This window comes from Balaenoptera ricei, chromosome 3 (genome assembly GCF_028023285.1).
Source record: "Balaenoptera ricei isolate mBalRic1 chromosome 3, mBalRic1.hap2, whole genome shotgun sequence".
Taxonomy (NCBI): domain Eukaryota; kingdom Metazoa; phylum Chordata; class Mammalia; order Artiodactyla; family Balaenopteridae; genus Balaenoptera; species Balaenoptera ricei.
In genome coordinates, this window is record NC_082641.1 from 125731351 (window position 1) to 125748667 (window position 17317).

The window sequence follows — 17317 nt, forward strand, 5'->3', positions numbered from 1 at the left end:
AAATGGGATGAAAAAATGTATAAAAAGGAGGAAGATGGATTTGAAAGATATTTATGAAAATATAGCTATGACTTGGCATCCAGCTGGTCATGGTAGATAAATAAAAGATGTCCTCAGAGAATTACCTTTAAATGACTAAAAGTTGACTAATAAATGCACCTTTGATGTACAAAGTGGAAGAGGATATCTGTTTACGATGGAAATTTCCACTTTGAGCACACTGGGTTTGAGACGACAGAAAGATGCTTAAGGCAAGATGTCGAACAGGCAGCTAGCTGTTCAACAGAGGCCAGAGGACCCAGCATGGGACAAGACTGCAGGAGAGATGAGGGCAGAGGTGCAAGCAAAGCCACAGGATGGGTGAGCTCTCTAAAACAGAGAAGGGAGATACCCAGGGCTGGAAGGCTGAGGGTCTAACCTTGAAGGACACTCAGCTATGCAAATAGGAAGAAAAAGACAAGTATCAGTGTCTAGGAAGGCACCCACAATAGTCACCAGGAATTTGCATTGGGAAAGGGAAACAATAATGGAATAATAACTGTAGTTAACATTTATTGAATGCTTACTAGTTGCCACACACTAGTTTACGTTCTTTGCATATAATCAGTAATTTAGTCTTCACAAACTCCAAATGGAATATACTATAATTAATACAATTTTGCTGATGAGAAGATAAAACCCAGAGAATTTCAATAACTTCCTTAAGATCATACAATTGGTAACTGGTCAATCTGGGATTGAATCCAGGAAACCTAGCACCCCAGGCCTCGTTCTTATATATCTATATATCAAGATTTCTAAAAGGGTAGAAAATCTAACACTAAAGTCATATCAAACCACAAGTCACATCTGAGAGCATTCTATGCTCAGCTAAACATGCCTGGAGCAGCTACTGGGGATCTGTAAGAAGAACACAGAAACGGATGGGATAAAGGCTGACTCTCAAGGAGCTGGTAGTCTAGGGTGAGACAGATAAATAAACCAATTATTAAAATGAGTGATAACTGCTATGTTAATATTTAACATTCTGTGGGAGCTCAGAGAAAGAAATAACAAATTTTCTTTGGGAATGAAGCTCAGCCAGTTAGTGGAGAAGGTGAGTATTCAAGAAGGGTGGATGTCCACCAGGAAAAGAAAAGGAACTCAAGACACAGGTGCAACATGGAATTACAAGGAAACACACCATACTCAGGAAATGATAACAGACCACTCATGGGTGGGAGTAGAGATAGGAAAGGCATAGACTGAGGATAATTCTGGGAAAAGGACTGAAAGATAAGCTAAGAATTTAGCCTATATTCGATAATGTGAAACTGAAAAACCTCTGGGGCTTTGCACATGCTGATTTCTAGAACTGTCACTCCCCATACCTCACCCTCTCCCCCTTCACCTACTGGCATCTATATCATCTACAGATCCTAGCTTCAGCAACACTTCTTCTGAAAGCTTTCCCTGCACTGGAGGTCACGTGCTCCAATGACTTCCTTGACTTCCCCTTATTCTATTTCAATGACCACCAATTTTACTATAATTACCTATTCACTATCTGTATTCTCCACTAGACTAAAATCTCTGTGATTCAGAGCTTTTCTGATTGTTCACCACTGCACTTCCAGTGCTCTACTCACCTTGTGGCAATTAGTAAGCACTCAATAAATATTTAATGAAATTAATATAAAAATAAGATTTCATATCCTCTAGCATGAAACTCAACAAATATTATTATTACATACAAAGCATGAATCTCAAAGAGTATGTGAGAAGGGGAAACTTATAATCCCCACTCCTTGCAGAAACGTATTTCAATCCTATTGGGAAAACAAATGTAATTGTGTGACACAAGTTCACAGTGACAGACACTTCATTTATACATTACAAAATTGAGTTATGCTCCAGAGAGATCGTTAAGAAATGCAGGCACACTTATCTCCACCACAGGATGAAATATGCAATCTTTGAGTCAGAATTGTATGTTTTACTATACAAGCAAAATTGTTTTAAAAGAAAATCTGTGACTGAGGAACTATTGGAGGATTTTTGCAGATAAAACACATCAAATTCCTGGGCTGCCAAGAGGAAGGGTGACAATTCAGATGGACATATCAAAGAGAAAATCTTGCAATGCTATAGATGATGGTATCCTCAATGAAGTGAAATAGCTGTTTTGAAGGGAACTACATTTGAGCCAAATGCAGGGCAAAATACAGCATGATCAGAGAAAGAGGATAGGAATGGTTAAAAGTCTGAGAAGTATGGCATATGAAGCCAGTGGAAGGATCTAGCAATATGTGGCATAATATAAAGAAGACTTGGGGATGACACACCTCTGTCATGTTGTGGAGGCTCCATAAAGATACCTGTAAGTCCTTTGGTCAGCTTAAGAGAAGTTGATATCTGCTATCCTCGTCTGCCCAACATCCCTCTTTCCAGAGGGAAATGCCATTTTCCTGCAACATATGCTTCTGGTAAAGCTGGCAGTCACAGTGCCTCACCTCTGCCCAGCAACCTGATGTGTCATCCCCACACCACGATGGTTAATCATGAGGAGAGTGTCTGACTCAAGCAAAGCCAACCAAAGTTCTTCAATGAGAAATAGCATTTGTTTCTCTTCTTTGGACTCATGAGTTAAGGATGGTTTAAGACACATGTTTGACTATAGCTATTTTTCTGAACACAGCCTGAGAATGAATCCAACAACAAAACAGCATAGGGACAAAGAGAGAGAGATAAATATGGGGACAGACATAGAGACATAGAGACAGAGAGGGAGACACAGAGAGAAAGAGAAGGAAAGAAGGAGACAAAAAGGAGAGGGAGACAGAGACACGGGGAGAGAGCTAGACTAGATGATAATGTTCAAGCCCTGCAGAGCCATGTCTGAAGCCTGACTTTTCAGCTATGAACCAATCAGTTTATCTTGTTACATGATGCTGAAAAATACCTTAGTAATACATCATCCAGGAAGCAAGTTGGTAAAAACACTATACTCAGGCAATTCATTAGGATATATACAGAGAAAGCCCTCTTCAAAGTCTTATTTAAAACATAAACCCATTTGAATAAACTAAAGACATGTTCACATAACAAGTTTGCTTATTGTATATGAAACGATTGGGATTTAGAGGGGGCTACTATTTACAGTTGTTAACTCTAGGGTGTACAGTGGTGGAGGTGGAGAGGAAGAAATGGGGACATTTTTACATTATTACTTGTGAAATGATGACCTTTTTTTTTTACAATGCTCAGGTATTATCATTACGATTTTTTTTAAACTGTGATGATTATAAAAGATCTTGTTGAAATAGATCAAACACAAGGTCATGAACTGGGGTGGGGTGATCAAAGATGAAGGTGAGGGTCTTCGAGAGGAAGAATCTGCCAACAGGAGATGGTGAAGGCTCCCTTGGGGGGAGATTCTATGGCATTTTGTGAGGAAACAGAGAGAACTCACTGATCAGAAAGATGTCCATGCTCCCCACCTTGTTCTGACCTCAGAGGGAACTTTTAACACTAAAGTCAGAATGTTCTCAGCAATTTGAGGAATGTGCTGTCCCAGGAGCACTTTCAGCTAAAAGGCTATTGTGGACATGCTTACATTCAAGAGGTGTTAACTTCTAGCAAAGAGAAAACTGAATACATATTTCAGAAATTAGTAAAAATGAAGGCTCCCAACCAAAATCCAAATGACCATCCAGCCTAACCAACACTACCCCCTACTGCGCCCATATAAACATTGTTAATAGTTTGGTACAATTTCATTCCTACTCTCTCTCACACTCACTCATTCATGTACACCCAGATACAAACACCTATATATTTACTTTACAAAAGTGGAATTATTCTAAACATTAGAGTCTGAAACTTGCTTTTTTTCCCCACATAATAAACCAGTGATATCTTTCTAGGACAACACATGAGCTATTTCTCATGGTTTTTAATGGCTGCATTATATTCCACATTAAAAACCAGTACTCTGTTACAAATACTTGGTTGGTTTTAATTTTCACAGTAACCTTAGATTTAAAATAATCAACTGTATGTAAAGCTTTAATGCAGTTTTTGACCTCCCCTGACCCATACTATATGATGCATGTATTTCAATCATATTTTGGAAAATACTTCTAATGAGTCAATAAACTTTCATTAATAGGTTTCAATTCTCAAAGCACCAGGAAGCACAGTGGATAGAAGATGGTGGTTGGAGAAATGCATTCAATAATATATTAATGAAGTCTTGCATTTTACTTTGATACAGAGGTCTGCCATCTGGGTGGAATTAGGAATCAAGGTGAGCATTCTTGCTCGAGAGGCACTACCCTGTATCAGTCACCCCCAAAGACTCAGGGCAGCTTTAGAGAGAAGGACAAGATATCTTGCCAGGAGTCACTTGGCGAGCAGCAACATCACACCTCTCTGAGACATTCACTCTGTACTTCGGGCTGTCTCATGACAGCCCAATTGTCATGCTGGGAGGAATACAGCAAAACAGAAGCTAGATGTAAATAAATCATACTCTTTCAGACTAAAATGTCTTGTAACATCCAGAGTGAACCTTCTACCTCAATGAGAATGTCACTCTTGGGACAGGAAATGATGGGAGATAAATGGTAAGTTTCCAAGACTCCCAGAAGAAAACAAAACCATTTGACTCCATTTAACTTACAGTATTAGAATTTTGATGTCCACTATCAGAGAAGGAAATGGAATTATTGGCAGAACTATTAAAAAAAAGAGAATGTGCTGAACAGTCCATTTGTTCAATGGTGTTTACAAAATACCTAAATCAGTGTTTATGTAATTACTGGTTAACTATCAATCTCTCAATTAAAAGGTAAGTTCTGTGAGGGGAGGAGCCTTGTCCTTATTCATGTCCTTGATCTTTTTCCCATTGGGGGAGATAGAGACATTTAAGAAAAAATTAAAGAAAAATCAATTGTGGTTTTAATCACAATTGCACTAAGTTTTCAAAGGAGAAGGATGGTTTTGATTGGCTCAGAGAGGACTTCTGCAAGGAAGAGAGGATTGAGCTAAAATGTGAAAGACATTCAAGAGAGGAGGGAGCAAAGGAGCTTTCTGGGCAGAGGCATGAGCCAAGGCTGAAGTGGCTGAGCACAGAGCACTGGAAAAAGAGAAAAAATGTCAAGAGTGAAGCTGGTGAAGGGCATGAAGGGCATGACGAGGGGATGGGAACATAGACAGGAAATAGATGGTGCAAAACCCTACAGGTCAAGGAGTTTGGTCTTATCCTCAGTGCAATGAACAGCCATTGAAGGGTTTTAAGCAAAGGAACAATGGGATAAGAGCTGCAGTATTAAAAGATCGCTATGAGATCTTGTAAGTATCAAGTGGATTAGCAGGGATAAAATAGCGGATAAATTAGTGGGGATAAAATAAGAGATTGTTGCAGTGACATACAAGAGATGATATTAGTTTGCACTAGGATGACAGAAATGGGAAGAAATAGACTAGGATCTGTGCAGGAAGAAAAATCAGTAGGACTTGTCATTATTTAAATGTAGAGGATAAGGGAGGACCACGTTAAGAGTAACTACCTGGTTTCTGGATGTGGCAGCTGCTGGAAAAGCCATTCATTGAGGAGGTCCAAGTTTGGTAAGAAAGATCATGAGTTGTATGGATAGTTACAAGAAACTGGAACTAACATCCACTAACATGGAGGGCTGCACCAAGCTGGGCCAATGCTATGCCTTAAATGGATCATGTAACTTCACCCTAACTGCCATCCGATAAAATAGGTGCTATTGCCCGCATTTTCAGAGGTAAGAAAACCGAGGCTCAGCAAGGCTTAGTAACTTATCACCATTCTCAGAGCTAAAAATTGGCTGAGCTGGGATTTGAACCCGGATTACCTCAGTTCTAAAGCCGATGGTTCTTAATTACCAGCCCATACTGCTTCATGACAACTGAGGACTACTCAGGGAAAATTTCATGGTTTCAAAAGGTGATAGTCAACCTGGAACTCTGAAGCCAAACCTTCCTAGGAAACCTTCAATTCTTCTCTCAAGGCTGCCCAGAGAAAACCATCCACATCAGGAAGACGATTCTACATTTTCCCCCATTCTTCACTCCCCACCCGCTCAGGATTTTTGCCCAAACCTCAAGGTTACCTCCAGGTGCCCTCATCTTCTCAGCTTTGCCTTCTCCAAGTTCCTATAATACTTTCAGTCTCACCACTTATTTTGGCAACGGTCACATGCAGGCTACCCTGCAGGATGTCCATATATTTTCTGTTTCCTCACATTTTATTTTTTCTAATGTGAACTTTTTTTACAGTATATACTGACTGTCTTAAAAAGTCTTTCCCTGGAAGAAATGGACAGATTCTTAGAAATGCATAAACTGCCGAGACTGAACCAGGAAGAAATAGAAAATATGAACAGACCAATCACAAGCACTGAAATTGAAACTGTGATTAAAAACCTTCCAACAAACAAAAGCCCAGGACCAGATGGCTTCACAGGTGAATTCTATCAAACATTTAGAGAAGAGCTAACACCTATCCTTCTCAAACTCTTCCAAAATATTGCAGAGGGAGGAACACTCCCAAACTCATTCTACAAGGCCACCATCACCCTGATACCAAAACCAGAAAAAGATGTCACAAAGAAAGAAAACTACAGGCCAATATCACTGATGAACATAGATGCAAAAATCCTCAACAAAATACTCGCAAACAGAATCCAACAGCACATTAAAAGGATCATACACCATGATCAAGTGGGGTTTATCCCAGGAATGCAAGGATTCTTCAATATACGCAAATCAATCAACGTGATACACCATATTAACAAATTGAAGGAGAAAAACCATATGATCATCTCAATAGATGCAGAGAAAGCTTTCGACAAAATTCAACACCCATTTATGATAAAAGCCCTGCAGAAAGTAGGCATAGAGGGAACTTTCCTCAACATAATAAAGGCCATATATGACAAACCCACAGCCAATATTGTCCTCAATGGTGAAAAACTGAAACCATTTCCACTAAGATCAGGAACAAGACAAGGTTGCCCACTCTCACCACTATTATTCAACATAGTTTTGGAAGTGTTAGCCACAGCAATCAGAGAAGACAAAGAAATAAAAGGAATCCAAATTGGAAAAGAAGAAGTAAAGCTGTCACTGTTTGCAGATGACATGATACTATATATAGAGAATCCTAAAGATGCTACCAGAAAACTCCTAGAGTTAATCAATGAATTTGGTAAAGTAGCAGGATACAAAATTAATGCACAGAAATCTCTTGCATTTCTTTTTTTTTTTTTTTTTTTTTTTTTTTTTTATTATCTTTTTTTTTTTTTTTTTCACACACACACACACACTGTATTTTATTTTTACAAGAGATAAATCGACTGACACCAAGCATTGTACATGGATGACCACAACAAAAGCAACAATGATTGCAATTACCAAACATGAAACACACTCATACTGTGTCATAGTATTGACATTCAGTCCAGTAATCCTCCACTGTAACAGCTCCTTTACTTTGCAGTGAAAATTGATTTGTATATTCTTTGCCTCTGAGTCCTTGTGGAATTTTTTTTTTTTTTTTTTTAAATTCAGACAGAAAGTCACAAAAATTATACTCATCCTCATCAGTTCACTCAGTCCCATGTAATTAATTTTTTTTTTCATCTTGATCTTTTGTTAGCACTTTTATGAGTTCATCAGTTTTTCATTAGAGTTCTGAAAATGCTTATTCATTCAGTTCAGCAGTACAGTCCGTTACCAGAAACCTGTATCTCTTGCATTTCTATACACTAATGACGAAAAATCTGTAAGTGAAATTAAGAAAACACTCCCGTTTACCATTGCAACAAAAAGAATAAAATATCTAGGAATAAATCTACCTAAGGAGACAAAAGACCTGTATGCAGAAAATTATAAGACACTGATGAAAGAAATTAAAGATGATACAAATAGGTGGAAAGATATACCATGTTCCTGGATTGGAAGAATCAACATCGTGAAAATGACTCTACTACCCAAAGCAATCTACAGATTCAATGCAATCCCTATCAAACTACCACTGGCATTTTTCACAGAACTAGAACAAAAAATTTCACAATTTGTATGGAAACACAAAAGACCCCGAATAGCCAAAGCAATCTTGAGAACGAAAAATGGAGCTGGGGGAATCAGGCTCCCTGACTTCAGACTATATTACAAAGCTACAGTAATCAAGACAGTTTGGTACTGGCACAAAAACAGAAATATAGATCAATGGAATAGGATAGAAAGCCCAGAGATAAACCCACGCACATATGATCACCTTATCTTTGATAAAGGAGGCAAGCATATACAGTGGAGAAAAGACAGCCTCTTCAATAAGTGGTGCTGGGAAAACTGGACAGGTACATGTAAAAGTATGAAATTAGAACACTCCCTGACACCATGCACAAAAATAAACTCAAAATGGATTAAAGACCTAAGTGAAAGACCAGACACTATCAAACTCTTAGAGGAAAACATAGGCAGAACACTCTATGACATACATCACAGCAAGATTCTTTTTGACCCAGCTCCCAGAGAAATGGAAATAAGAACACAAATAAACAAATGGGACCTAATGAAACTTAAAAGCTTTTGCACAGCAAAGGAAACCATAAACAAGACCAAAAGACAACCATCAGAATGGGAGAAAATATTTGCAAATGAAGCAACTGACAAAGGATTAATCTCCAAGATTTACAAGCAGCTCATGCAGCTCAATAACAAAAAAACGAACAACCCAATCCAAAAATGGGCAGAAGACCTAAATAGACATTTCTCCAAAGAAGATATACAGATGGCCTACAGACACATGAAAGAATGCTCAACATCATTAATCATTAGAGAAATGCAAATCAAAACTACAATGAGATATCATCTCACACCGGTCAGAATGGCCATCATCAAAAAATCTAGAAACAATAAATGCTGGAGAGGGTGTGGAGGAAAGGGAACTCTCTTGCACTGTTGGTGGGAATGTAAATTGATACAGCCACTATGGAGAACAGTATGGAGGTTCCTTAAAAAACTACAAATAGAACTACCATACGACCCAGCAATCCCACTACTGGGCATATACCCTGAGAAAACCATAGTTCAAAAAGAGTCATGTACCAAAATGTTCATTGCAGCTCTATTTACAATAGCCAGGACATGGAAGCAACCTAAATGTCCATCGACAGATGAATGGATAAAGAAGATGTGGCACATATATACAATGGAATATTACTCAGCCATAAAAAGAAATGAAATGGAGGTATTTGTAATGAGGTGGATGGAGTTAGAGTCTGTCATACAGAGTGAAGTAAGTCAGAAAGAGAAAAACAAATACAGTATGCTAACACATATATACGGAATCTAAGGAAAAAAAAAAAAAAAAAAGGCCATGAAGAACCTAGTGGCAAGACGGGAATAAAGACACAGACCTACTAGAGAATGGACTTGAGGATATGGGGAGGGGGTGGGGTGAGATGTGACAGGGTGAGAGAGTGTCATGGACATATATACACTACCAAATGTAAAATAGATAGCTAGTGGGAAGCAGCTGCATAGCACAGGGAGATCAGCTCAGTGCTTTGTGACCACCTAGAGGGGTGGGATGGGGAGGGTGGGAGGGAGGGAGATGCAAGAGGGAAGAGATATGGGAACATATGTATATGTATAACTGATTCACTTTGTTATAAAGCAGAAACACACCACTGTAAAGCAATTATACTTCAATAAAGATGTTTAAAAAAAAAAAAAATGTCTTTCATGCACTGAAATCAGATTGTTGTAAATAAGCTAATAAACACAGATTTCAAACTCTGACACTATGGTTCTGCCTGCCAACCAACAGTCCTGTTTTACCAATGGTATCATTTCTAGTTGTAGAGTGGAATCTCATTATACATTGCATTTAAATTACGTACATTCATCTATACGTTCTTGGCAGAGCAAGAGAGAGAGAACATGTACAATTTAAATAGAGCAGGCCATTACACCTGCCATTCCAATCAATAAGCACCTGTTCCATAAAATAGGAGATGAATTTGCTGTTCCCTCAGCGGGTTTCAGTCCCTAAGGATCTTTCACAGCATGAGTAATTATCTGGGAAAACTCTGATTTTAGTGTATAAAGGTACGTATTTTATTTTATTTTATTTAAAAAAAATGTTTATATCTTTATTGGAGTATAATTGCTTTACAATGTTGTTAGTTTCTACTGTACAACAACATGAATCAGCTATATGTATACATATATCCCCATATCCCCTCCCTCTTGAGCCTCCCTCCCACCCTCCCTATCCCACCCCTCTAGGTGGTCACAAAGCATCAAGCTGATCCCCCTGTGCTATGCAGCAGCTTCCCACTAGCTATCCATTATACATTTGGTAGTGTGTATATGTCAGTGCTACTGCCTCACTTCGTCCCAGCTTCCCCTTCCCCCCCACCTCTTCCCCTTCCTCAAGTCTGTTCTCTATGTCTGCATCTTTATTCCTGCCCTGCCACTAGGTTCATCAGTAAAAGGTACATATTTTAGATATAGCACAATCTCTAATTTTAAGTCAACTATTCTTCCTATTCCTCTACTAAAGAAACAGTGACCTATCCCAAGACTAGGTGGAAAGCTGGGTCTTCTGGACTAATCAAGAGACAGTAAGAGATTGTCCCTGGCAATTCTGATAATATGAGATTTTTCACACCACACTTTCTTTTGGGAACTACCCTTAAGATATGACTACAGTGATGGCAGCATATGTTAGTGTAATCGTCTGACTTTTCAATTGCATTCTGACTTTATTATTGAATATAAATAAGCAGGAATTGGAAAATGAAAAGTGCTGATACAAATGGTAAACATGTACCTCCAACAAATGAGGCAAAGATAGAAATCATTAGGCCTCCTGAAGTCAAATGTGAAGAAGAAGAACACATTTATGCAACAAGAATGAAATGCTAGCTTGGGTCCAAAAAGCAAACAATTATTGGGGATTTTATAATCACCTTTGATTTTCTGGAAAAGAGCCTCCTCAGTCACAGGCACAAACCTAAATATGCACATAAAATGATGATACAGACACATTTTCAGAAGGTCATGTTCAAACAGAACACTATCATTCTGAACCACCCTGCTGCCTACTGGGCAGAGAGATTAATTCTTGCTTCTCAGCATCCTCAGAATTTTCTTCGTGCCATCAGTATAAAACTTAGGGCTCTATCTGTGGGAAACATGATTGCAGCTTAGACTGTAAGCTCCTTGCAGGCAGGTTCTAGGCCTTACTAATCTCTACGTCTGCAGCGCCTTAGAGAATGCCTGACTAAAAAGGGTGCTGTGCTAAAGCTGGAGAGTGAATGAATACATGAATAGCCAGATTTACCTCTCTGAGATTCATTTCCTCTAATGAATTAGGGAAGAAAGAAAGACACAGCCCAATAGCCATCCGGCTTTGTCTCCAGCACGGAGCTCCACTACGCAAATGGCTCTGGCCTTACCTATCCAGAGAAATGCAGCACAGGTGAAAAATCGATGCCGTTGTGAGCAGGACGTCTAGAGATGTCCGGACGAGGCAAAACATCTCCCCATAAATCCAGACGTCTTGAACCAGCTCAATGGCACCAAAGGGCATCACCAGCACTGACACCAGCAGATCCGCAAAGGCAAGAGACACAATGAAATAATTGGTTTTTATTTTCCTGTGGGTGGAAAAGTATAAGGGAGGAAGCAGCGGGAAGGATGAAGGAAGGAGGTTAGGGGGAAAGGAGCAGGAGAGAAAAGAGGGGGGAAAGGAAGCAAAGAAAGAAGGAAAGAAGGGAGGGAAGAAAAGGAAAGAAAAGTCAGATGTGCAACATATCCTGTGAGATTCAGTTTCCCCTTCTGTCACATGCATGGTTTAGTCACTTCAGACTTCTCCAGACCCCTTTGCACCAGAAGCCCTCTCTTGCCCTCCCCTGTGACCACACTGGCCTGACTTGAGCCCCCAATGCACAGAGTCCCTCTCAAGGGTTTTTACAGGGTGCTCTCTCTCCCCACCATTGGCCTAGCTACACCCCATCTACCCTTTAGGCCTCGGTTTAGTCATTCTCAGAACACCCTCCCAAGGGGCCCCCTTAAAAAAAAGTGTCAAATTCCACTGTCTTCCACTCTTTGACTACCATGTGCCTCACATTTGCCACGCTTGTTAGAACTTAGTTTTTACACTTTCTTGATTAGAGCACGTCTTGCTTAAAGAGGAAGCAGCAGATGAGATAGGACTGCATCTTTTATCCCCTTTTACGGCTTGGTGGCTCTTAATCTAGGCTGCACACTAGAATCACCTAGTCAATTTTTCTAAGTACTGATGCCCAGGTCTCACCCCAGATCAATTAGTCCAGGGACTCTGTGTGATTGACCCACTTACCCATCCCCAAGTTTGCCAGATAAAACATAGGGCGCCCAGTTAAATTTGAATTTCAGATAAACAATGAATAATTTTCTAATATAAGTATATCACAAATATTGCATGGGACATACTCATCCCACCTATTAGTAATTTTAAAAGGGTCTTCAAGTGATTCTAATTGCAGCCAAGGATGAAGCGGAAAGAGCAGAAGACCCATGTTTAAATCCTAGATCAACTACTAGTCAGCTACCCTTTCTCTGAACCAATTAATAAAGTGGGGAGGTTAGATTAGATGTGCTCTCAGCAATAATATATAGAGTGATCACAACTATTACAGAAAAAACAACATAGGAAACAGAGGAAAAAAGACAGGATAGAAATTCACTTACGTGCTTGTACTACTGGTTATGTTAGAACTATGGGATTATATGTGATTTTTTTCCCTGCTCTATTTTCCAAACATCATTCCCATGAATCTTTTTCACTTCATAATTACAAATTATAATGGAAATTATAAATTCAGACCTCAGTTCTCCAGGGAGAGCCCAGAACTCCACCCAGGTTTCCTCATGAGGTTGCCTCACGTGACTCACCTGAGCTGCCTGTCCCTGCACACAGCCACCATCACCAGCAGGTTCCCCAAGACTGCCATCAGGATAACAGCCGAGAGAAATGTGAGCAGCACGACCTTCTCCACTGACCCGAAACCCTCCTTGGAACTGGAAGACACACAAACACAAAGAACTGAAGGAAACTCTGAGACACAGGAAAGAAAATTAGTCTTTTCCTCATTCATCTTCAGGAAGGTAACTTCACTATCAAAGCTGCAACACACATGTACTGTGCACCTAATATATGCCAATGTCTGCACTTGTCACTTTACATGTTATCCTGGTTAACTCCTACATGAGAAGGAGGAGGCTTAGAGAGGTGGATTAACTATCCTGAGATTGCACAGTGATTCTCCATCAGAGAACTTGAGCTTTCCTTCAGAGCACTGACCTCAGCTTGTGCTCAGAAATGTTATTTTGTTGATTCTTGTTTGGCACACCTACTCAGCTAGGTTGTAAGCTCCATGAGGCAGGGACGTCGTCTGTTTTATCCACTGACAAATTCAATTTCAATGTATCATTCATATTTATCGAATGAAGGAAAGATGACATTGAATGAGTGAATGACGGTAACTTGAACCACTATGTGAATACAAAGACCACCCTGTTTTCAGTACCGCATCCCAGCCCATGCAGAAGCTGCTGTGTGCAGGTGGGCTGTCCAAGGAGTAGGTCATGGCTGAAGGCTGTTCTTATATGGCTGACCTGGACAAACTGATCTCGTATTCTGCAAAGCCCATGGGAAAGACAGCAGACAATCAATAAACTCAGGGACTCCTTTCACTACCCTGAACTACATTTCTTCTGGTGCCCAATATAACAGTTCAATTTGTGTTCCTGTAAATTTCAGCAACTGATTTGATTCTATAAACCCTGCCCTCCTATTGTCAACTCAGCATTTTGTCTCACTAACTTGGAAGCGAGTGTCCCCTATCAATAAAAGCATAATGAATGCAGGTTATTCAGAAGCTACAGGAAAAGTTTCACTTTTAATAGAGTAGTAAAATGTTCTTTTTAAATGAAGTTTCAAAGGATCTTAAAACTCTTAGACCCAAACGCACATTTCAATACAGAGAAACTAAGGCCCAGAGAGGGGAACTGAGTTGTCAGAGCACATTAGTGGCTAGTCTGGGAGAAGCTGCTTGTTCTGTAGGCCACCACTCGGAACACAGGTCCCATTGAACCAAGAAAGATCTGTCTTTACTGAGCTCTTCTGACTGAAAACCAAGATGGCTGCTGGTCCCAAATCGCAGCAGCCCACGAAGTCTGGGCTCTGGCTTTGTCCAAAACTTTTTCCATTAGGCCTGGCATGGAAGACAAGGTGACAACTGGAATAAGGAGTCAGAAAGTTCCACTCTGCTCACAGTGGTTTTATTGCTTCACTGAAGTCCTTACGGCTAGGGTTCGGATGAAAAGAAATTTGAGGTACGTCCATCTAAATCACCCTTCCACACCTAAATTCCAACTATCGACAGTACAAATAATGGACAAGTAAGATTTAACTCAATGAGGAAAAAGAATTCAGTAGCATGTTTTGGCTATCCAAAACTATTTTGATTTTAGGCCATGTTCATTGAGGTAAAGTGTCTAATAAAGGAGGTGATAATGCTCTTTTCCTTGTCCTTCTCGGAGGTTCTGACTCAGAGCCCCTCTGAAACTTGATCCCCTCTCAAGTCTCTACACTTGTGCCTTCTTCCTGGAATGCTTCTTCTCAATATTCAGGTCGCAGATTAAAATTAACTCCCATTTAATGTGCCATAGCCAACAAACATTTTTCATTTTCTTTATAACATTTATTGTTATCTGAAATGACTTCAGTATTGTCTGTGCCCTACCCCCACAGACTCACTTTTGGTTATCTTTTTCACCACAATTCCCAGCTCCTGGCACAGTGTCTAATCTACAGCATGTGTAGTGTAAAGGTAGATGCAGTATATAGGAAGTGCACAATTACTTGCTGAGTGAAAGACACTGTGTTCATAATGGTGAGGTTTATTCTTCAATGTCTTTGAAGACAGGCTGCAGGTATAGAAAAGCTTTTACCTAGACAAGAGAAGACCCAAGGATAAGACATAAAAGCTATTTTTAACTATCTTAGGACGGTCCTTTGAAATAAGAATAGATTTATGCATTCATTCATTCATTCCACAATACTTTGTTTTGTTTTATTTTTTGGTGCGTTTAACATACAACTCTTAACTGTATAAGAGTTACATATTATAAAGAAAACTTCTTAAAGCAAAATATACCCTCTTTGCTAAAACAGCTAATTAACCAAGAGATGATGCTTTAAGTATATAGAATATTCTCTTTAAAACATGTTTTAAAAATTACTTAGAGGTTTATGATAAATTTTCCTTAGAAAATGTTGTTAAAATAAATAGGAAAAAAATTAAGGAGGTTCTCTGGATGCTTCATTAATAAGTAACCCAAAAGTTTTTTGTTTTTCTTTTTAATTTTTGAATTTTATTTTACTTCTTTTTTTATACAGCAGGTTATTAATCATCAATTCTATACACATCAGTGTATACATGTCAATCCCAATCGCCCAATTCATCACACCATCCCCACCACCCCGACGCTTCCCCACTTGGTGTCCATACGTTTGTTCTCTACATCTATATCTCAATTTCTGCACTGCAAACCGGTTCATCTGTACCATTTTTCTAGGATCCACATACATGCGTTAATATACGATATTTGTTCTTCTTTTTCTGACTTACTTCATTCTGTATGACAGTCTCTAGATCCATCCACGTCTCTACAAATGACCCAATTTTGTTCCTTTTTATGGCTGAGTAATATTCCATTGTATATATGTGCCACATCTTCTCTATCCATTCGTCTGTCGATAGGAATTTAGGTTGCTTCCATGACCTGGCTATTGTAAATAGTGCCTCAATGAACACTGGGGTGCATGTGTCGTTTTGAATTATGGTTTTCTCTGGTTATATGCCCAGTAGTGGGATTGCTGGGTCATATGGTAATTCTATTTTTAGTTTTTTAAGGAACCTCCATACTGTTCTCCATAGTGGCTGTATCAATTTATGTTCCCACCAACAGTGCAAGAGGGTTCCCTTTTCTCCACACCCTCTCCAGCATTTGTTGTTTGTAGATTTTCTGATGATACCCATTCTAAATGGTGTGAGGTGATACCTCATTGCAGTTTTGATATGCATTTCTGTAATAATTAGTGACGTTGAGCAACTTTTCATGTGCTTCTTAGCCATTTGTATGTCTTCTCTGGAGAAATGTCTATTTAGGTCTTCTGCCCATTTTTGGATTGGGTTGTTTGTTTTTTCAATATTGAGCTGCATGAGCTGTTTATATATTTTGGAGATTAATCCTTTGTCTGTTGATTCGTTTGCAAATATTTTCTCCCATTCTGAGGGTTGTCTTTTCGTCTTGTTTATGGTTTCCTTTACTGTGCAAAAGCTTTTAAGTTTCATTAGGTTCCACTTGTTTATTTTTGTTTTTATTTCCATTACTCTAGGAGGTGGATCAAAAAAGATCTTGCTGTGATTTATGTCAAAGAGTGTTCTTCCTATGTTTTCCTCTAAGAGTTTTATAGTGTCTGGTCTTACAGTTAGGTCTCTAATCCATTTTGAGTTTATTTTTGTGTATGGTGTTAGGGAGTGTTCTAATTTCATTCTTTTACATGTAGCTGTCCAGTTTTCCCAGCACCACTTATTGAAGAGACTGTCTTTTCTCCATTGTATATCCTTGCCTCCTTTGTCATAGATAAGTTGACCATAGGTGCGTGGGTTTATCTCTGGGCTTTCTATCTTGTTCCATTGATCTATGTTTCTGTTTTTGCACCAGTACCATATTGCCTTGATTACTGTAGCTTTGTAGTATAGTCTGAAGTCAGGGAGTCTGATTCCTCCAACTCCGTTTTTTTCCCTCAAGACTGCTTCGGCTATTTGGGGTCTTCTGTGTCTCCATGCAAATTTTAAGATGATTTGTTCTAGTTCCGTAAAAAATGCCATTGGCAATTTGATAGGGATTGCATTGAATCTGTAGATTGCTTTGGGTAGTATAGTCATTTTCACAATATTGATTCTTCCAATCCAAAAACATGGTACATCTCTCCATCTGTTGGTATCATCTTTAATTTCTTTCATCAGTGTCTTATAGTTTTCTGCATACAGGTCTTTTGTCTCCCTAGGTAGGTTTATTCCTTGGTATTTTATTCTTTTTGTTGCAATGGTAGATGGGAGTGTTTCCTTAATTTCTCTTTCAGATTTTTCATCATTAGTGTATAGGAATGCAAGAGATTTCTGTGCATTACTTTTGTATCCTGCAACTTTACCAAATTCATTGATTAGCTCTA

The 17317-nt window shown here is 39.1% G+C and overlaps 1 protein-coding gene across 4 annotated transcripts in view; it reads right to left on the reverse strand.

Moving 5' to 3' along the window:
- HTR4 (5-hydroxytryptamine receptor 4) overlaps nt 1-17317 on the reverse strand; it is a 204535-nt gene that overhangs the window by 69479 nt on the left and 117739 nt on the right. For all 4 annotated transcript variants that reach the window (XM_059919550.1, XM_059919551.1, XM_059919553.1 and 1 more), the window contains exons 3-4: nt 12967-13092; nt 11487-11687 (exon numbers count right to left, since the gene is read on the reverse strand). In XM_059919550.1, the coding sequence (XP_059775533.1) occupies nt 11487-11687; nt 12967-13092 (327 nt within the window). The remainder of the gene's footprint in view (nt 1-11486; nt 11688-12966; nt 13093-17317) is intronic.